Genomic DNA, 19,863 nt, shown 5'->3' with positions numbered 1-19,863 from the left:
TCTCCGCCGTATTCTACTAGAGACTTCTTCCCTCTCCTTGCCCCATTGGAATTCATCTCAGTCTCCTTCGCCTGTGAATCGAGGTGCTTCTACCCCCAGACATGAACCACTCACGTCCTGCTCTTCGTCGGGGATACGCCCGGGTCTGAGCCTCAGCCTCTGTGCCCGAAGCGGTTGCCGCTCTTCCAAGCGCCGTCCCCGAAGATGGACTTTGCTGTCCAGCCCTGGCAGCAGCCATTGTCGGACTAGTGTTCGGGACAAGGCCAGCGACAGCAGAAGCAGTAGTACGAGGAGCAGAAACAGCAGTCGTATTCGCCCCTGGCTCAGAGTCTACGCGTTGTAGTCTTTGAAGGTCTTCCAGCACGCGGATCCATGACCGAAGATGGCGAGTGTGTTCTTCCCCTTGACGTAGCTGTCTAGTAGTCGAAACGATTCGGTCTAGAAGGCCCCGGAAGGAGGGTGTTTCTGCAGCGCTGTGGCCATTATTATCACTACCATTTATGATGCTGTTGGTGCTTCGAAAGGTAACGCGATTGGCATTTCGCTGGTCCCTCTGAGGAGTTTCATTACGTCCACGATGCTGCTCACGCTGGTTGCGATGGCGATGGCCCTGGAGAGACTAGGTGGTTGACGTTAATATGGCTTTCAGTCAACGTATTCGAAATTGATAGTCAGAAACAGAGAAGAGAAGAGAAGAGAAGAGAAGAGAAGAGAAGAGAGAGAGAAAGGGAGAGAGAAAGAGAGAAAGAGAGAGAGAGAGAGAGAGAGAGAGAGAGAGAGAGAGAGAGAAAGAGAGAGAGAGAGAGCGCAGGGGCAGGACAAAGTCCACTTACATCTCTTTCCTCAACAGTTCTTGGGATATTCATATATTGATTCCCATTCGTCCGGCCCGTCCGGCCCCTTCGCCCTATGATTCGTCTCGCCCAGCACGCAGAGCAATCACTCCAGTAGCCTTCCTCTTCTTCCTCTTCAATAACAACCTCGTCATCGCCATCATCATCTTCTTCTTCCTCATGGTCATCCTCGCTATATTCCTCGCAAGAGCAGCTCGACTCACAGCTTGAACAGCAGCAGCAAGTCGAGCCCGAATACTCCGATCCAGACTCTCGCTCCTCTGAAACAAGCACATAACCCGCCCTCATGCGGAGATCTCTATGAGGTCGATGAAAATAATGCGCGGCGCCATGCCCGGGGTTTCTAGCATTGCTAGCCATATTTTTTTTTGGCTCTAAACGAGTAAAAATTTACTGAAATGTGATATAGAAATTTTCAAACAAGCGATAAAGCAAGTATATCAATAGATATTAATTGTTCTTTATGGATTATTTTCCCCCTTTTCTTTTGAGTGGGTTCCAACAGCCGTAGGTAGGAGAGGTTAATCAAGCTTACCAGTAGATTATCACTCCTATCCGACCCAAACTCGAGACTCTATGGAGGAATAATCGACCTCTAAATACCCATTGACCCGACCTCAATTCAAATCCAAAGTCCCGAAAGCAATCAATCACTGGTTCCGATTCTGCCAAATGTTTGCGTCGCACTTCCGACTCAAGCTTCGGCAGCATACACTAGAACACGTATTACATGTGGCACGGGATGGTTCAAGTCAGGCGTTTTATAAGAGCTACACGCTCACTCACTACATTATACTATATACTATATGTAAACCAATTACAGCCCAGCTGTTACTTCTTCTCGTCTCTCATTAGCTAATATCGTACCAATTATATAATGTAACATAATCATCCCCCTAGTCGTGGACGATAACATCCAATATGATACAGAATCAGCAGCTGCTCATGACCGCTATCCGTCCTCCCACTTATGTTGATACCCAATTACACAAAGGCGGTCCCACAAACCTATCACAAAAACGCCATCGTTCATCCATAATTTCGCTTCTCCTTCATACACCCCCTCAGACGTTATCCACACTCAGGTCGCTTTATAAGAAGCCTTTCGTCATACTAGGAGCTCTGTTCAGGCTGCTGTTTCTCTGAGGAACGTCAATTAGCGTTGAGTCGTCTCCCTCGTTTCCCACTCTCCATGTGACACCTCTGCCACGAACGCTTCCCACGCCACCCTTCTCTGCTCGAAGGCCTTTCCACCCTTCCAGCTCTCGCTCCAGGCGGTGGCACTTCTCCTTCTCTTCACGCAGTTCGCGCTCAGCGCGTCGTGCCGAGAGCTGGTTCGTGGATTCTGACGCTTGCAGCTCGTCAATTGTCTTGAGAAGCTTGTCGACTCTGTCGCGCATGCGGTTCACGTCATCAGACAGCTGCATGTTTTGCTTATCTTTACGTTCGATTTGCGTCTGCAGGTCTTTCACAGTACGGTCCACATTTCGAACAGAACGCTGGGACTTGTTCTTTTCCTCTTCGTGGCTATCCAGCTGTGATTCAAGCTAAGGTACAATTAGTATAGGTAAAATCATTGGATGAGATGGTGAACTGGGGATATGAGAAAAGACTTACCTCTTGGATGCGTTTGTGCAAAAATTTTATGTCCTGGCTGCCACTTGAGTAGCCCTTAGTTTCCAGGTCTACAAGCTTCAGCTGTGCCTCGCTCAAGTTCTTCTCTAGCGTTGTCTTTTGCTTCTGCAAAGTCGCACTGATTTCACGCTCGCCCGCAATGTCTTTCTGAACCTCGGTGACTAGTGCCTCAGCACGTCGCATCTTCTCCACCGCGGCGAGGGCAATATCCTCTTGTCGGGCAAGGCTAGACTTCAAGTTGAGAATTTCCTTGTCCATGCCCGCTGCATCGCGAAGTGATGGGCTTCCGCCCTTGGCCAGCTCGTCAAAGCCTGCCTTGGCTTCTTCGAGGCGAGCCTCAACGCCCTTCTTCTCTCGAATGAGAAGATCGCGCTCGGTAGTGATCTCGTCCACGCTCGATCGAAGAGTCCGCACCTGTGATAAGAGGGAAACGATCTTGCTCTGTGCCTCATTATGAGCGCTGACGGCTTCATCACGAGACGATGCAACATCAACCAAGGTAGATTCCAATCGAGCCTTTTCTTTTGACCAAGTTGAGCTGTTCAGTACCTCGTCATCCCACTTGGACCGTAGCTCATCGAGTTCGTCTCGAAGCCTTGTAATCTCTGCCTGCTTAAACAGTTTCTCTTCTCGAGCGAGGTCAAGCTCTTTAGCAAGAGTAGCAAACTCAGTTTGATACTTCTTGCGTGTTTGCTCCATGCTGGATTCTTTATCCTCAATCTCCATAGCCCTTTGGTTGCGATAGTCTTCCAACTCATGTTGAAGACGTCTCCTGGCTTGCGTAGCGGCGTCCAGGTCAGTTGACAGGTCTTCTACCCTTCCTTCAAGACGATGGTTCTGGCCCTGTAGATCCTCAACCAGCGCATCCATCCTTTGTCTCTCAGACATAACCTCGGCGTATGTGTCTTCCGCCTCTTTGGCTTGTGATTTGGCAAACTGTTCTGCTCTAGTTGCTTTCAAAACAGCAATCTCTGCTTGTTCAAGCTTGCTGAAATATTCGTCGGCTCGGCTTCTGTACATTTCTAAGCTTGAAGATACATCAGCGAGCCTAGATGTCTCTGCATCAAGTCGGATTTGGAGGTCGGTGAATTCTTGTAATAGCTGGCTTCGACTTTGTGCCTCTTGTTCGCGTGCAGCAGTCATCTCCTGAAGGTCAGACTTCGAATCACGGAGCTCTACTTCCAGGTTCGCCCGCTCGTGTCGCATCTTGTCAAAATGGGCCTTCACTTCAGTTAATTCTACGAGGGCATCTTTGTGGCTATGTAAGAGCGATTTGCGCGCTTCTTCTTGGCTGTTAAAAATATCCAACAGCTCCTCATGAGATCGCGTTTGGATATCCCTTAGAGAAAGCTCACCAGCTTGCATGCTCTTCTCCAATGCTGCCACCTTTTTGGCCGAATCATCCAACATATCATGGAGACGATTGTTGGCCTTTTCAAGCTTCTGTACACGCAAGATTGAGGCCTCATCTTCATATGCGTCATCAGATGATGAATTTCGATCCAGCTGGCTCTGGAGCTGTCGGTTCCGCACTTGGGCTAACTGCAGCTGACTCTGAAGGTGTTCAATTTCGGCTTTCAGTTCAAACCCATTTCTGATATCGGAAGCGCCAAAGGATCTCTCAGAGCGTGACAGATCCTGAGAATTGGCGTCTTGGAAGCGTCGAGCGGTAGCCAAACCATTCAAGTTAGACTGCAGGCCTGCTTTGGTTGTCTTCTTTAGGCCATTAGAATCCTGAAAAGGCGCTTCGTTCGGATGGATTTCACCAAGCCCCAGACGAGTGGGACTCTCATTTCTTAAAGCCCTCATCTCGGTCAGCTGGCTTTCCGCATTTGTCCTGGCTACAGTTTGAACTCGCAATTTCTGCTGTAGCTCCTCAACCATTCGAACCAAATCAAAGTTTTTGAGCATGGCTTTCTCGCTGTTGGAATTTGTCTGCGGCATTTGAACCTCGGGGTCAACCATTTTGAGTGCCTTGAGCATCTGAGCTCTCATATCTTCCAGCTCCTTATCACGTGAGTCTATTGATGACTGCAACGTGCGGACCGTCGACTGTGTCTGATTCCGTAGCTGCCTCTCGGATTCAATCGTTCGATTAGCTTCCGCAAGTTGAACGGAAAAGTTCGAAGAGGCCTTCTCTGCAGTCCTACTAGCCTTCGCCTCTCTGGCAACTTCGTGATTTAAGTCTTCCAGATTGAGGTGAAGTTTCTCCACCTTCTTCTCCAAAGTTGCTATGTTGAGCTGAGCATCGCCTAACTGCTTGTTGAGCTTTGTGTTCTGATCTTCTAACTTGGCTTTCTCGCCTCGGAGAGATACAAGCTGGCTTCGAGTTGCTTCTGTCGCGCGAGAGCTGGACCTGGCAATTTCAAGACCCTTCTGTTGCAACTTATTGAGTAACGTTTTGTTGTCATTTTCAGATGCCGCCAGCCGGCTCCTTATTGTATTGAGCTCCCGCTCCATTCTCTCTTTGGCTTGGTCGTTTTTCAATCCAAACTCTCCAGACGTAAGAATGAGCTTATTTAAATCTTCGACTTGGCGGTTAAGCTTGGTGCATTCCTCTTCGAACCAGCGCAAGCGCTCTTGAGCAGCTTCAAGGTCTTTCCGAAGGCTAGCTTCTCTCTCTCTCGCGGCTTTTGAAGCTTGGCGCTCACCAGCCATTTCAGCTTGCAGACGAGCCTCTTCAGCCTCCGTTTTTGCGATGCGAAGTTTTCGAATTTCATCCCTAGCGTCGTCACGCTCTTTTTCAATTGCAGTCCGGGCTTCTATAGTCCGCCTTAAAGTATCTTGCTGGACATACATTTCTTTTTCAATGATAATCTTTGCGTCATTCAAGCGATCAAACTCGTCTTTGAGCGCCTGGTACTTGTGCTCTCCGAGTAGCAGTACGTCGTCTCGGGACTGCCGCTCTCTGCTCAACTCCATCTTCGTCTGGTAGAGCTCGTCTTGAACATCTTTGATCTGAGACTCAAGAACTTTTCGGTTCTTCTCAGCTTGTGCATCTTCAGACAGTCTAGTTTCGAGCAAAACTTTAGCATCTTGGGCCTCGCGTTCTAATTGCATCTGCTTGGATTTTAATGCCACAAGTTCTGCTTGAACATCACGGAATTTTGCAGCATTTCTCTCCATATCTTCTGTAAGAGCTCTTTTCTGTTCTTCAAGGCTTCGACGTTCAGCTTCTGACTTCCGTTTATCATCACGTAGCAATGCCAGCTCGCTCTCCTTTGATCGGACAAGATCTTCGTAATCCGTCGAAGTCTTAGAAAGCTCAGCAAGTTGCTCATGTACTTCTTGATTCTCTCGAGCTAGTCGAGTCTCTCGCACTTTGGCCGCATCGAGATCTTTCTGCACTGTGAATAACTTAATTTCGAGATCTTGGTCGAGCTTGAGCAACTTGTCTTCCAAATCTTTGGTTTTCCGATCTTTAAGAGCTAATTGACTCTGAAGCATCTTGATTTCACCTTCCATAGCGGCTTCCTTGTCACTATGTTCAGACTGCCTTTGAGTGAGATCGTTGATAGCAGTCTCCAGCTCCGCTGCTCTGGCCGACAGGCGTGTCTTTTCCTCTTCTAGCCTAGAGATGAGAGAAGCAGCCTGTTCAAGTTGTGCACGATACTTTTCGACGTCTTGCTCAGCTCGGTTCTTTGCTTCCATAAGGCTGTCGAGCTGGTCTTCCAATCTCTCTTGGTCTTCCAGTGCGCCTGCTAACTTCTCCTCCAATTCCTCTTCGCGATCCTGAAGACGCATAAAAATCTCTTCTTTGTCCAAAGCGAGGGCTCTCTCGCTTTCCAGCGTTTTTTGGATGCGAGCAATCTCAGCTTGGCAATTTCTTCTTTCATCTTCTAGCTTCTGCCGACTTTCCAACTCCAGTCGCATCTTCTCGCTGAGGTCTTTAATCATGGCATCCCGTTTCTTCACCTCCGCGGCAGTTCTAGTGGCGCCGAGGAGAGGCCTCATCTTCACAATGAGTTGCCACCATGGATTTCCGACGAGATCGAGATATACGTGAAAGTTCCTTTGGATGATTCTGGTGGCTTCCGTGCGGAAAAGTCTCTTGTGTGCTGCCCGTCGGCAAACGTATCCACGGGCAACAGATTGGAACCGTGCCATGATTTGCGTAATCAGAGCATCTCGCTGCTCTTCCAGTTCAGCTAGAAGACCAGCTCGGAAGAAAACCTTTGTGAGACCGACGCGGTACATGGTCTTATCGAGATTAAGCCTCTCAAGCATGAGGGAGGCCACGACTTGACCGTCTGAATGGCCCTTGGGGATGTCTGGGCATAAGACTTCGTATCGCTGGCGGAATTCGGTAAAAGGTAATCGATTAGGGAAGCCAGTTCGTGCTATCCGAATACCTTCTAGCACACCGTTACATCGGAGCTGGTCCAACACAAGAAGTTTGTCAAACAGCTTCGGTCGCTTCTTGTAGTTGGGTAGTATACAGCGAACGAAATGCGGGTGCGTAGATTGAAGCTGAGACATCAGGTTATGAAGCTGTTCTTTGTGTCTCTGGGCCACGGTTCTGAATAAGCCCTTCTTCACACGACTTCTTCGTCCACCGTGATCATCCGAATCAGCACAGTCTGCAAAGAGATTTGCAATGTGCTTATCCGTTGAAGCTGCTAGCAATTGCGTGATGTTATTGTTCAAAGGGTCTTTGTTCTTTTCAAGCCAGTCTTCGGTGGTGTATTCAACTTCAGCAGCGTAGTGCGTAAGAATAAAACCCTGGCCCAGTCGGGAGGGGCGATATTTCGTAGACTTCTTGTTCCATAAAGTATTCAGCTTCTCCGTAAAAGATTTATCAGTGGCTTTAGGCATGACACAGTCTTCGTCCAGGCATGAGAAGATACCAATTGGATTTGGTAACTCGATGAGATCAATAGTCGGCTGCAGGTCGCGGCCAAAGTCGATGAATTGCCACTCGATTTGCTCACGAGCATACTCTTCTTGCTCAAGAACAAACATGTGATGGTTGAAAAATTGCTGAAGCTTTTCGTTTGAGTAATTGATAAGCAGTTGCTCAAAGCTATTCTTTTCAAAAATTTCGAAACCAGCAATGTCAAGAACACCAATGAATCGAGAGTCTTCTAAGCCCATACCAGTCCGGTCAAGTTGTTGGTTGATCCGAGTGACAAGGTCACTAAAACCTCGCTCATATATACCCTTTGCAAGAGCATCGAGGCCAAGGCGAACCTGCTCAGGGGTTTGGACCTTTTCAACCCACTCACGTCCGGCTTTCACTTTAGGGTGCAGTAGACCTTTGAGGAACGGCTCAAGAGGCACGCCAAGAAGGCTACAAACTTTTGCAGCTTGCAATTTGGCATCTGAAGCCAGCCTGGCTTGATCCGCGCTCCGACTTTCCTTCACAACGTCAATGTTTCCCAGGTGCAATACTGCGGCAATGGTTCGAAGAACAGATAGTTGATCCTCGTCAGAGAAGCCAATGATGTCAAAGGCCTCTAACAATGCCTTCCACTCTTCCTGGTCAGATACTCCAGCCACGCTGTCGTGGCCATTGCGCGTATACGCAAAATCTCCAATATCTAGGCCATCCAAAAGAAGATCTTTTCTCAACTTCGAATCTGCTCCTTTCAAGAGCTGGTAGAATATATGGTAGTTTCTCTCTTGTGGGTTAACTCTAACCACTCTGGACTTCTCTAGTAGATACCAATCGATAAACGCTCCAGTAATAGCGCCTTCTCGACTGAACTCAATTCGGATAAACTTGCCAAAACGCGAAGAATTGTTGTTCCTTACCGTCTGAGCATTTCCAAAAGATTCTAAAATAGGGTTGGCGCGGAGAATTTGCTCAGAGAGGTTCGTGTGTCGGGCTTGGCTCCTTATTGGAGACTCTGACTGCGCAACAGCAGCTAGATACTGGATAACCTTCTTTGTATTTTCCGTTTTTCCAGCACCAGATTCACCAGTAACCAGAATACTTTGGTTATGGCCTTCTCCGACAAGGTTGCGAAACGCTTCATCGGCCATGGCGAAGACGTGAGGCTTTGTATCATCGCGACTCCGGCCTTTGTACATGTTGATATAATCGTTCGAATAGATCGGCAAGGGACAGTAAGGATTGACAGTAACAAGAAACAGGCCTGAATAAGTGTATATCAGATCTGATTGGTATCTTGTATGCAGGTTGTGAACGACCGACGCCTCGTTCAGATGGGTCAACTCGGCCATATCGTTTGCCTTGTCGAATTTGGCGGGGTTCACTTTATCGACGCTCTCAGCATCAACTTCCCGTTGCTATAATTGCATCAGCATCGGCTCATCTGTAAAACATCGTGACAAAGAAGCCACTCACAGTTCCATTATCGGTCTGCACCAGGATTTTGTTGTCTTCCAGTTCCTCAATCACCCAGCCTTTCACGAAAGCCTCCTCTGGGTCCTTAAGCCACACATACCGCTTTCCAGAAAAGTCATTCTCGCCTTCAATGCTTTTTACAGCATCATGATTTTGTCTTAAATCTTCCTCTTCCTTAATGAAAGAGGGAGCAAAGGTACTCGTGTTTGAGCTCATCCCTGCACGTGAGTCGGCTCGATGGTGCCTCGATACAATGCCAGCCGGAGCAATTACTGTTCCAAAAGAGCTGCTGGACCGAGGCCGGGCTGTCGAGGCCGTAGAAGCTGTCGAGGCTGTAGAGGCTGTAGAGGGCGGTGTCGGCACGCTTGGTGAGATCGTCGGTGAGGCGAAGAGGACTGATTTCGGCCTTCCAGAGGAGGGCATTGCTTGGGATGGAGAGGCGTTCCTCGCAAACGGATTGCTCCGCCGCGGCGCCGAACCGTTGGGGTTGAATGACATTGTTGATTTCAAGGCCAACTCATAACGATATGCCGTAGTGGGGACTATTAGGCGTTATGTTGATCTGGACGTCTCTCTTGCTAGCGAAACAATGGCCTAGCGAGAAAAGAAAGGCAAGTTGGTAGCTGAGGGAAGAAAAAGAAACAATGGTACAAGAAAGACACACAGGCGCTTCCGCCAAAACTAAAGCATCAGATAAAACACAATGAGGAATGATGGTGCGGTGACACCTGAGGGAGCTTCTCCGTATTGTATAGCTTACAGCACCCTGGTTGCTGGGGAGAGACCCCGCGAAAGTAAACAAAATTCCTGCACGTGACCCGAGCAATCGCGATAACATTGTTCGATTAGGTCCTAGTCCTGATACGGCATAGCCTGATTTTCTTGTCCAAAGCTAGCTGATGTCTTTGACCAAACGAGATTGCCCTTTCATTCTACATGGTAATCATCGCGTACAACCTCATTCGTGCTGCAATCAACAATAGGCTAGACCCGTGTGTGAGATCGTGCTTCGATCTGTTTCACTACTTAGCGTTACTTTCATTCCAAAGCTCCCCATCCGTACCGCTCACACGGCTTTCCAGTTCCGCCACTATCGACATAGCACTGCGTTCGATGATCTTTTCTTCACCTCGACATCGATATCGACTCCCAAAGCAAATATAACCAAGCCTCTGGACAGGCTGCCCGCGCCACTCCTGCATGCATTAGCAAATACCAGCAAACTCTACAGCTCGTAAACGACAGTGTCCTGGTATCCTGTGAGCTTGGGCTCCCACGGGCTGTTTCTTTGGCTTAGTGATGGCTCAATCAGGTTATGGGTACGACCCATTGCATAGCTACCATCCGCAAACCTCGTACGCGCATCAGCCATACCCTCCTTATGCTACTCCTGTTCTTAGCTATCCAAATCCCGCGGTACGAACAGTTGTGCACAACGAACCGGCTCCTGGAGACCCATATAATCCTCACAATGCGATTCCTGGACTGGGCCTAGGCTATTCACAAAATGCCATGCAGTGGCAAGGTCCTTGGCCAAACCAGCAAGCCTCATTTGGGCAAGGGCCACTTGCTACTACTGAAGCAAATGGGCCATCGCAGCAAACAGATACAAGTGAGGAAGGGGAAGTTAGCGAAGGCGGGCTCGAGGATGCTTACGAGCCAAGAGATGCTGAGGTTTTACCCACTCCATCATATATGAATAGAAGCGCACAAAATGCTGCAGGGTTTGGCGATGTTCCGCCAGCCTCCTTTCCTGCTAGTACGTCCTATAACATTTCAGTGAATAATATTTGTCCTTTCATTAACTAGGTCTTAGGTCGAGAGCGCTCGGGTTCATATTCTCCATACCTCTCCCCTCAGGAAATGGACCATCCAGCTATGACTACTTCTATTCATGGTGAGCACTAATAACATCGAGTATCACAGACTTATTTCAGCCACTAATTTATATATAACACCAGAAGGTCAATTGAACCAGATCACTCCTCTGGCTTCGTCACAAACATCTCCTAAAGCAAACGGAGCGAGTCACACCATATCCAATTCACCCCAAGTCAAGAGCGTTGGTGCTACACGAAAACAAGCGCAAGATGCCATCCGACGGCTTTGGACATTAAATGTGCGATATCAGAATTACCTTGACGAGGGGATAGATGAGACACTATTGGGTGGTCTCTTCGAGGAACTAGGATTCGAGAGAGGCGCATCAAGTAATCCAAAGGCTACTCAATCGAGCCGTGAAAGAGCAACAGCACCAGAGATGAAGGCAAAGGATGGGCTCGGGCGTACCGACAGCATCCCACAACAAGCCGAAGTGGAAAAGAGTACTGAGAGTGCACCAGCGAAAGACGTATCAGAATCGCGCAAGGACCGTATTGCGCGACTCCTCGCTGCGAAAAACTCCAAGTCGAATACTGCAGCCGCAACCGCATCTTCATCGTCTACTCCTGCCCCTGTCCTTGCGCCCGCCTCGAAAAAACAGTCTGAGAAATCAAAGCTTTTGCATCAGAAGATGGAAGCTTTACGAAAAGCTCGTGAACTCGAGGCGCGAGGCAGAAAGCGTTCCCACCCAGACGAGCTACCTCTTCAGAGTCGCCAAGCAAATAACAACGTCGATAATCCTACAACCACCAGTTCCCACGATGTGGCCGCCAATGGTTCACATCGAACCTCGCCAGAACATACGTCTGGTGAAACCCCAAGTCCCAATGGACAGCTGCCTCCGCCAATTCCTGGGCTTTTTCTGTCTTCTACGCCACAGCCCCCTCATGCCATACAAGTCTTGAATCTAGAGCGTCCAGCTTCTACAAGCTTAGTCGACTCCAATCCGAGGCCATTTAAGCGCCCATTTGGCCATGCGAGAAGGCCTCGCCCGTTCCTTATTGACGTTAGCGACGATGAGGATGATGCCGAGATGGATCTCGATTCTCCCGAGCAGAGAACAGTGCCCTTAGCTACGAAAGAGGCAGCACCGCCGCTACTGGAGACTACTCTTTCTTTTCGAAGCGCTCCATCATTTGGTGACAGTGTGGCAGCAGCTCAACAGTACTCGAGTCCCATGGCAACACCTCCTGGTACCAGCAGCGACAACTCTGCAACAAGAGACAACTTGGATAACATGACTAAGAAGATCGAAGCTATGAAGAAAAGGATCGCAGAGGCCGAGGCACGTAAGAAAGCAAAGCAGTCGCGATTGGATTCACCAGCTTTTCCAGCGCTCAACAATGAATCACCCAGCAGCAGTTTCGAGGCCGTTATTCCGAGCCAGGAAATAGTTGTTCCCATACCCTCGACCAGCATCGAACCCCAAGAACTCCCTCGTTCAACGCCCCCATTGTCGAATTCCTCTCCAATGGCGCCATCTCGATCATCCGAAGCGAGCCCTCAAAGTGGAAACGAACGCCGTAGTCGATCAGTTGCGGCTAGTGAACGCCTTCCACTCATTGAAGCTCGCCGCCGAGAGCAGCAGCTGAAGTTGAAGCTGTTGCGAGCTCAGGTTGAGAATATGCAGCGAGAAATCCAAAAGACGATGGAAGAAGAAGAAAAATTGAGGATTGATGTCAATGCGGACTCAGATAGTGAAGAGACGCATGAAGAGCAACGTAAGCCTAATCTCCTTATTCCAACAAAGACAGCTCATTTTTGTACTTAGGATGCTAATATTTTTCCCCCCCAATACAGCCCAGTCTCCATCCAAGATTTTGAGTTCTTCATCACCATTAACAGACGCAATGGATATCGCGAGCATGTCTTCTCATAGCAATAATGCCGCCCGACAAAGCAGAGAAGCTACGCCACTCGAAAGAGAAGAGTCTCAAAAAGAGCAGCAGCCTGATCTGCTCATTGCTCACCAGGCAGAGCATAATCCATTAGACGTTCAGTCTAATACTGCAATTGAAACCGTTGATGCCGCTTTTCATCCACTAGGCGTCGAGGTTAATACGACAATCGAAGCCGTTGATGACGCTAAACAAGACGCCATGCAAGATGCTATGTCGACACAAGACGATGCCATCGCCACAGCCACAGCAGTTGTGGAGGAAGCTCGAGATATGGTCATGTCGGAAGCTGCAGATTCCAGCAACCATGCTTCTGAAGAAGAATCCGACAGTTACGAGCCTCCAGATGTTGAGCTATCCAGCCACTCGAAAAAATCGTCGCGGGCATCAACACCGTTCAGTCCAGCGCCAGCTGGCTTGGATTCGGTGCCCGACACAAGTACCAATAACTTACAAGATAGCACAACAGATTTTATCGCCGCACAGCAGATCTCTACCGTGCAACCGGATATAGCTTCTGAAAGTGGAAGAGAAGTAGACGTTGCCCTGCACTTTGATGGCCGATCGACATATCTAATAGGTAGCCAGGTTGACCCAGTAAGTGAGGCACGGATGACACTAGTCTCTGATGCCCCGAAGACGGCATTTGTGCCTTATGAGTCGCCCCTTCGATACTTCCACGCATATCGCTTCCATCCCGAGTATTCTCAATCCATATCCGGTGGCCTTCGCTCTTTAACATACAGCAATAAAATAGACGTGAAGCAGGAGATATGCCCGGATGATTTAGCCAATCAAAGCTGTCCAAGGGGTAGCAAATGCGAGTATCAACATTTCGAGAATATGCAAGCTCCGGGTATGTATATCTCGGAGCTAGGCGCTTCTACTCTCGCGAGCTGTTGTGTGAAGAACGCTGACTGAAAACAATATATAGATGATCAAATCCTACTTCAACTTGGCGCGCACGAGGAGTTTGGGGAGCAGGAGAAACAGCAGTATATCAACGGACTGCGCAATCTCTTGACAGACTTTCGCAATCGCAAGGTCAAAGACTTCCAAACAATCAGCCAGGGTATCATTGACTACCGAGCCCAATTTCTCGGAGACAGAAGCAAGATCCTCCCCCTAGGCGGCGTTAAGATTTAACGTGCATACCCCTTTTCTTCTTACAATAGTCGCCCCTTTTTTTCGTAACTCTAACCTTTCTTTACATTTATTTACCTTGCGTAAGAAATTTTAGCCATCATATGCACTTCACGAGTTAAGTTGGCAATAACTCGGCGTTGTATTCAATGCCTTTGCCCATGGTAATCCAGCCATGGTTTGAATGCTTTGCATCCTTGCTTGACATGGAATTGTCCATTTGCATCGAATCGATGCACTATTTAGAACAGACATGCTTTGATCCATGTCGATATACCCCTTCTTTTTCTACTACTTCTTCTTTTTTCTACTTTTGGTCAATTAGCCTCTCCTATTGAGGCATCTGATAATTATCTAGAGAAAGTTCGAGCCGTGGAGCGTGGCGCGAACGAGAAAGAGTTGGAACAGGGATGGTTGACAATGATGATGATTATCATCATTGCTGTACAGGCTATTAGGCTCCCATATCATGGGATATTCGTAGCGATGTTGTTGAACAAAAGGCTAGCGAATAAGTAGTGTCTAGCATTGAATTGATTGCTCGTTGCTTTGAACAGAACTTTACATGTCGCTTCTGCTTGTATGATGTGATTTATGTTTTGGGTGCAAAAGAAAGTACCTAGTATATGTTATATGTAATTAATGGGATATAGTATTTTATTATTGCTACAGGTAGGTATACTTGGAGGTGATGTAAGTTAGACAGACGTAGAAGGGTAACATCTAATCGAATTGCGCCCAGGATATCAATTCGTATGGGATATCGAAATAGAAAAAAAAAGACGCCACTATAATGATGCCATAAAACTTGATAAAAAAGAAGAAGAAAAAAAGATGTAATCTTGTCTGCGCTCACTCATCTCGCTTGCCATCGACACTTTCGCCGTTTGTAAGATTCGCTGCAGGACCGCTGCCTCTCCGAACACCAACGCCCTTCAGCTTCTCGACAGGCTGGAGCTCTTCCGTCTTCTTTGCCACTTCTTTTGCAGACGCAATCTGCACGCGCTGTTCTCGCGCGCGGTGCTGATGGCTCTTGGCTTCTTCTCCTGAAGACGCAGTAATGGAAGCGTCGCTTTCGCTGCCCCCGCGCAGATGGGACGGCGCGTAGGCAGATCCGGCAAGGCTTTCATGGCGGACGAAATGATACCTGTCATACTCTTCCTCGGTGTGCTCTGCATCGGTGAAGCTGTTCAGGGCATCAAATACGTGCTGGAATACCTGGGTGTCTACATCACGAGCCCACAGGAAGTCGAGATGCTCGTAGTGCGGAATTTCAGTCGCAACGGTCTGTCGCGGGAGCTCTTTGAGCATAGACTTGATGTCAACTAGGGAGTCACTGCCGCCGTAGACAAGGACAACAGGCGTCTTGATGTTTCGGGTGGGATACTTTGCGACCTTTGAGTATTTGCTCGAGGATGTGACGCTCATAGGCTGATAGACATCGTCGTCGTACATCTGGAAGCATTTGTTGCGAATAATCTGGAACCAATGGACAACACTCTTTGTGCTCGTGAAGGAGTAGAGATGAGGGTAGGCAGCGAGCTTCTGGCTAGCAGAGATATTCTTGGTCTTCCATCCGAAGAGGAATGACAGGCCCATGTCGATGAGGCGGCAGAACAGAGGGGGGTATATGAGCGTCTCCCACATTGTAGCGGAGCTAAGGATGGATCGCCTACCAAACATGAGATACAGGACCGACGGCGAGGCCTTGACGAGCGAGTCGACAACGCCATTTGACAGTCCGGCGGGAGCCATGGCGGGCGCAAGGGCGATGAAGACATTGACCTGGTGGTTCAGCTTGGGGTGGATGGCCAGAGTAGCGAATGCCTGAGCGGTGCCCTGCGAAAAGCCAATGTACGACAGGCTCTGCTGTTCGGTGGTCTCGAGGATGTATTCAATGCTGTTTGGGATGTCGTGGAAGGCAAATTCGTCAATGGAAAAATCCCAGAATTTGACCGACGTGGGTGAGCTGTGGATGGATTTCTTGGAATACTTGTTGCCGCGGTTATTTCCAAACTAAACTAGGGAGTTAGCAAAAGGTCTTGGGCCGGTAGGAATAGCTACTGCCACTCACCCAAACATCAAATCCCCTTTCCACGAGCTCAAACGGTAAGCATCTCTGCTCATCCGTCAAACAGACCCAGACCTCGGAATTCATGAGCAGGCCGTGGTGCATATAGACAACCCGCTTCTTGGTGCTCTTGGGTCCGCAGTTGACTTTCAGATTCTCTTCGCCTCGTCGCCACTGCAGGCGGTGCAGTCCGAGCAGAAATCCATCCTTTGTCTGAACTATATGCTCTTCTGCTTCGTATCCCCATAGTCGACAGAGCTCAACGAAGTCGGACGCATCGCGCACGGACGTGGAAATGGCTGAAAGGGGCGGGAGAACCAAGTTAGATGACGCTCATCCGAAGAGTATTTGATCTGACAAGGGCGAGGACTGACTTTTTTTCTTATCTTCCGCCTTCTGCTGCGCGGGCGAAGAGAATATTTTAAAGAGTCGCCGCGAGGCTCGATAGAGAAAGTTGACGAGAAATGAGGCTACATTGGTATAAAGGGGGTAAGCAGGCTGCTTTGTCGTTTTGTCTGAAAGGGTCGTACTAACGCAATGCTAGAGTAAAGACTCGAATTATCGCTTCGAGGCTAACGAGGAAGAAGGAGACAACGATCGAAATGTACTCGGTGCTGCAAAGGGCCATGGCGAATTAGTAAAAACGGCGGTAAAAACTGTTGCTTACACAGTAAAGATACATACGCATGCAGCCTACCGATGAAGGGGAGAGGCATTGCGGCGGGAGAATGAGGACTCGGCTGGTGCTTGGCTTGTCCTTGCTATGGGGACCGTTCCATTATCGCCTCGTGTCCACAAAGGAGAATTGTGAAGAAGAGGAAACAGCAGGAGAAGCGAGATGAGGAAAAGGCATGGAGATGCTCCAGCATCTCATCTTAGTCTAAGGGGATCGCGGTGATGTCACATGTAAATCTCCCAAAGGGTCAGGTGGGCCCTCGATGGTGGCGCGCCAGTGGCCCAATTGGCGGCTTACCCTGGAGAAAACCCGGGGGAGGCGAGCCACGAGATGGGCCAATCAGGGAGTTTGTGCGCACAAGGGAATAGAGATGATTGGCGTGCGTGGTTGGCATGTGCAGCGTCAAAGTTGTGCGTTGGCAGCGTTGTTAGTGCTCGTGCTAGCGAGTAAGACCTTGCAGGTGGTTTATTGTCGGTACATGGGTTTGGGCATTAGGCCTGTGCGCTTGGGCCGTCATTGACTTTGAGATGGGCGGCGCCCTAATAGCATCGTGGGTAAGGCTGTGAAGTTTGGAGAATACACCGATTGTAAGATTTGACTATTTGTTACCATTGGTGCTGCATCCCAGCGTGTTGCGCACGAATGAATGGATGAATCAATGAATGAATGAATCATTTTCATGAAAGCACCGACACAAAGCATAGGGCTGGATCAGACGAAACTGCATGTCCCGTCTCATTAATAATGCACTGGTTATGGCAGTGGGGCGTCGGAAACTGGTCAAATCAGAGCCTCGATCCTAGCGCCATCCACAACCCACCAATCACCAGCCAGGCTGCAGAAGCTCAATCGAACGACTTTTCCAGAAGGCAGCATCAGAAGCCTAGAAGCCACCACCAACCCGAGTCTCGAGACAAGGCTGCAACAACTCATTAACATATTGTACATATACACTTGCTCTCGTACATATACCCAACATGCCGTCGTGTCAAGAACTGCGTATGTTTGTCTCGGCGCCCAATCAGCCCAGGGCCAGATCCAAAGAGAAGAGAAGATGAGACAAAAAGAGACAAAAATTGCTGATAAATCCACATAGGAGACGCCCTCGCACAATGCCTCCAGGAATCAGACTGCGTCATGGTCCAGCGCAACAAGGCCACCGACTGCCTCCGCGAGCCTCTCTACTCGACCCTCCCCACCAAGTGCCAGCAGCTCACGAGGGGATACAGCGAATGCAAGCGCGGCCTGGTCGACATGCGGAAGCGCTTCCGCGGACACGTGCCGGTGGAATACCGCAACGTGGACACGTCTGATGGGAAAGGCTACCAGCTGTATGCGGGCAAATCTGCGTTTGGCGGCGGCGTCAAGGAGACGGATGGCAACGAGCCGATTCCCAAGGACTGGAGGGAGATTGAGAATGAAAAGTATCGACTGGAGCAGCAGCAACTGGCTCAGCAGAGCAAGAAATAAAAAATAAAAAATACAAAAGAAGAAAGAAAAAGAAAGAAAGAAAATGAGGAAGGGAAAAGGAACGAGGGAGGCGTGAAAACAGATAAAAAGCGATTATGGTACATGGCGTGGCGTTATGGCGTTGGATTGGAAGCAGAAAAGAGGAAGCTCACCTGGCTGAGTCTCGTCTCCGGTGCTTACAAAATGGAATTAACGGATCTCACACTGATAGAGTTAGAGGCAGCTAGAGTCGACTTCTCGTCTATATAGGGGGGAGGATACGACACGCTCTTCGGATAAGCCTATGCTTGGGTATAGACTTGTACTATTATAAGGTGGGCGGGCATTGATGGAAGCCCTGTATAGTATATGTATATTAGTAGTAGAATAAGACCTTCTTCTCACAGCAACTTTGCAACTTGCACACTACTAAAACAATGGCTTTCGTGGATTGTATGTCCTCAATTTGTATGGCGTCAATCTGCAGCACAAGGGGATAGTGGATTGCAGCTTATCCAATTCTGCTCCACCTTGATGATTTTGAATAAAATCCATAAAAAGGCCATTTTCAATCGCAGAGCTGTACCCCAAAGCACTTCATGGTGTGTATCAGGCCGCGAATGTGCTAGAGTGGAATACACTGGGTTTATTTTGTTTAACATTCCCAAGTGCTGTCATTCAGATGTGGTAATAATGGTCGAACTTGCTTCACCACCGTTATATCGCACACAGGCTAGCTCGGCTTTCCCAGATGCGAACACTCATCGACCGTGTATCCCTTTTTTCTCTCTCTTCATCTTGGGAGGTGGGCCCAGAGTGTTTTCGAGACCTGGTGCTCCATACTCTAGTTGAGGTCTAGAATGTGTAAGTGGAGCTGGCGAACACTTAACCTATACCTCTGTGATGAAGAGTGTGTATCTCATTATCTGAAGTTTGGAAAATTAGCTGCTCACAAAACTTAGCATTTATTTATCCTGAGATGTAATATAACATGTCGAACCTCCTTTAGGTTTTGCTTTCTAAATTATCCAGTTGGTATGTGGAGTTTTCTTCTCCGGCCTCAGATATCAACTTGAACATACAAAACAAAACAATATGTACAAGTTTTCATAGGCTACCGATAAAAGCATCCATGTCTGTCAACACCCTCCTTTTCCCATCTCTCTCCATATCCTTGATACCTACAACCCAGACTACCTCAAAGACACGTTTGGGCACCATATCACATCTCTAAACCAGCATGCAATTGCAATAAAGAGTCCAGACAATTCCACGTAATGCTGCCCTCGGATCGGCGCCCGCCAACCACCGTCCCCACGTGCGTCCCCAGATGCCGATATCCGTTCTTTGCACGCAGTGAACAGCGCACTAACTGAACCAAGCGCAGCCTCAAACACGCGTATTTTAACAGGAAGAGAGAGAGAAAAAAAAAAGGGAGTCAAAATAATGGCTATTTAAAGCGCTACATCTTGTCCCATTTTGTCACGCCTCGGTCCAGCATCGGCAAAGATCAACACCATTCCATCAACTACCGACCCTACAAACTGTATATACCTAGTACTTGTTGTCCTACCCATCAACTCAAGCACTAAGACACTGCAAGGCACACACGCGCGCGCTCCATCCTCCATATCAGCCCCAACAACACCAACGTCCATGCCATGTCTGCCCCCCCTGCCCTCAATAGCGGTACCCGCTTCTGCTCCCCCCCGGCCCTGACTCGCCCGCATCCGCCTAGTATACTCCGTAGCTGCTGCCCAGATAGCCAAGAAGCTCAAGAGACAAACTCCTGGGAACGTCTTAGGGTCTTGGCATTCCCGCCGTTGTCGTCATCCAGCCTGCCCAAAACAAACCCCGTTGCGGCGCCTAGACGGCTTAGACGGCAGATGTGCTGCAACCAACATACAGTAGATGATACTGGGGGGGCAGATTTGCTTTTTGTGAGG

The 19,863-nt window shown here is 48.8% G+C and overlaps 5 protein-coding genes across 5 annotated transcripts; 2 read left to right on the top strand and 3 right to left on the bottom strand.

Moving 5' to 3' along the window:
* Positions 1–52: 52 nt before the first annotated feature.
* On the bottom strand, positions 53–1,142 carry TrAFT101_010282 (uncharacterized protein; the record flags this gene model as incomplete). The annotated part of the gene is made up of 2 exons (XM_024898716.2): positions 53–619; positions 834–1,142. 2 exons carry the CDS (start codon positions 1,140–1,142, stop codon positions 53–55), a joined length of 876 nt encoding a protein of 291 aa, XP_024756074.2.
* A 458-nt stretch (positions 1,143–1,600) lies between these two features.
* TrAFT101_010281 (uncharacterized protein) lies at positions 1,601–9,531 on the bottom strand. The gene is made up of 3 exons (XM_066128905.1): positions 8,800–9,531; positions 2,472–8,741; positions 1,601–2,401 (listed from the first exon to the last, which is right to left on the bottom strand). Exons 1-3 carry the CDS (start codon positions 9,295–9,297, stop codon positions 1,946–1,948), a joined length of 7,224 nt encoding a protein of 2,407 aa, XP_065985031.1. The 5' UTR covers positions 9,298–9,531; the 3' UTR covers positions 1,601–1,945.
* Positions 9,532–9,731: 200 nt separating this feature from the next.
* Positions 9,732–14,277, top strand: TrAFT101_010280 (uncharacterized protein). The gene is made up of 5 exons (XM_024910257.2): positions 9,732–10,558; positions 10,616–10,696; positions 10,761–12,401; positions 12,481–13,434; positions 13,513–14,277. The coding sequence occupies exons 1-5, from the start codon at positions 10,099–10,101 to the stop codon at positions 13,722–13,724; spliced, it is 3,348 nt and encodes a 1,115-aa protein (XP_024756073.1). The 5' UTR covers positions 9,732–10,098; the 3' UTR covers positions 13,725–14,277.
* A 48-nt stretch (positions 14,278–14,325) lies between these two features.
* TrAFT101_010279 (uncharacterized protein) lies at positions 14,326–17,140 on the bottom strand. The gene is made up of 5 exons (XM_024901201.2): positions 16,477–17,140; positions 16,327–16,406; positions 16,167–16,262; positions 15,796–16,091; positions 14,326–15,737 (listed from the first exon to the last, which is right to left on the bottom strand). Exons 1-5 carry the CDS (start codon positions 16,506–16,508, stop codon positions 14,574–14,576), a joined length of 1,668 nt encoding a protein of 555 aa, XP_024756072.1. The 5' UTR covers positions 16,509–17,140; the 3' UTR covers positions 14,326–14,573.
* Positions 17,141–17,318: 178 nt separating this feature from the next.
* On the top strand, positions 17,319–18,320 carry TrAFT101_010278 (uncharacterized protein). The gene is made up of 2 exons (XM_024911084.2): positions 17,319–17,467; positions 17,565–18,320. Exons 1-2 carry the CDS (start codon positions 17,446–17,448, stop codon positions 17,936–17,938), a joined length of 396 nt encoding a protein of 131 aa, XP_024756071.1. The 5' UTR covers positions 17,319–17,445; the 3' UTR covers positions 17,939–18,320.
* The last annotated feature ends 1,543 nt before the right edge of the window (positions 18,321–19,863 follow it).

The sequence above is a fragment of the Trichoderma asperellum genome, chromosome 6 (assembly GCF_020647865.1).
Source record: "Trichoderma asperellum chromosome 6, complete sequence".
Taxonomy (NCBI): Eukaryota; Fungi; Ascomycota; class Sordariomycetes; order Hypocreales; family Hypocreaceae; genus Trichoderma; species Trichoderma asperellum.
The sequence above is the reverse complement of the archived record's forward strand: the minus strand, read 5'-3'. Positions and strand labels throughout refer to the sequence as shown.

What these genes read in the sequence shown, in the direction of transcription:
- TrAFT101_010279 (XM_024901201.2), bottom strand. Translation starts at nt 16,508, where the DNA reads ATGCCTCTCCCCTTCATCGGTAGGCTGCATGC. An exon ending in TTCATCGGTAGGCTGCATGC is followed by an intron (nt 16,407 to 16,476) that starts GTATGTATCTTT and finishes GGCCCTTTGCAG; the next exon opens with CACCGAGTACATTTCGATCG. An exon ending in GGCGGAAGATAAGAAAAAAA is followed by an intron (nt 16,092 to 16,166) that starts GTCAGTCCTCGC and finishes CGCCCCTTTCAG; the next exon opens with CCATTTCCACGTCCGTGCGC.
- TrAFT101_010281 (XM_066128905.1), bottom strand. Translation starts at nt 9,297, where the DNA reads ATGTCATTCAACCCCAACGGTTCGGCGCCGCGGCGGAGCAATCCGTTT. An exon ending in TGCAGACCGATAATGGAACT is followed by an intron (nt 8,742 to 8,799) that starts GTGAGTGGCTTC and finishes ATGCAATTATAG; the next exon opens with CAACGGGAAGTTGATGCTGA. An exon ending in TGCACAAACGCATCCAAGAG is followed by an intron (nt 2,402 to 2,471) that starts GTAAGTCTTTTC and finishes ATTGTACCTTAG; the next exon opens with CTTGAATCACAGCTGGATAG.
- TrAFT101_010280 (XM_024910257.2), top strand. Translation starts at nt 10,099, where the DNA reads ATGGCTCAATCAGGTTATGGGTACGACCCATTGCATAGCTACCATCCG. An exon ending in GCCAGCCTCCTTTCCTGCTA is followed by an intron (nt 10,559 to 10,615) that starts GTACGTCCTATA and finishes ACTAGGTCTTAG; the next exon opens with GTCGAGAGCGCTCGGGTTCA. An exon ending in AGAGACGCATGAAGAGCAAC is followed by an intron (nt 12,402 to 12,480) that starts GTAAGCCTAATC and finishes CCCCCAATACAG; the next exon opens with CCCAGTCTCCATCCAAGATT.
- TrAFT101_010278 (XM_024911084.2), top strand. Translation starts at nt 17,446, where the DNA reads ATGCCGTCGTGTCAAGAACTGC. An exon ending in GCCGTCGTGTCAAGAACTGC is followed by an intron (nt 17,468 to 17,564) that starts GTATGTTTGTCT and finishes AAATCCACATAG; the next exon opens with GAGACGCCCTCGCACAATGC.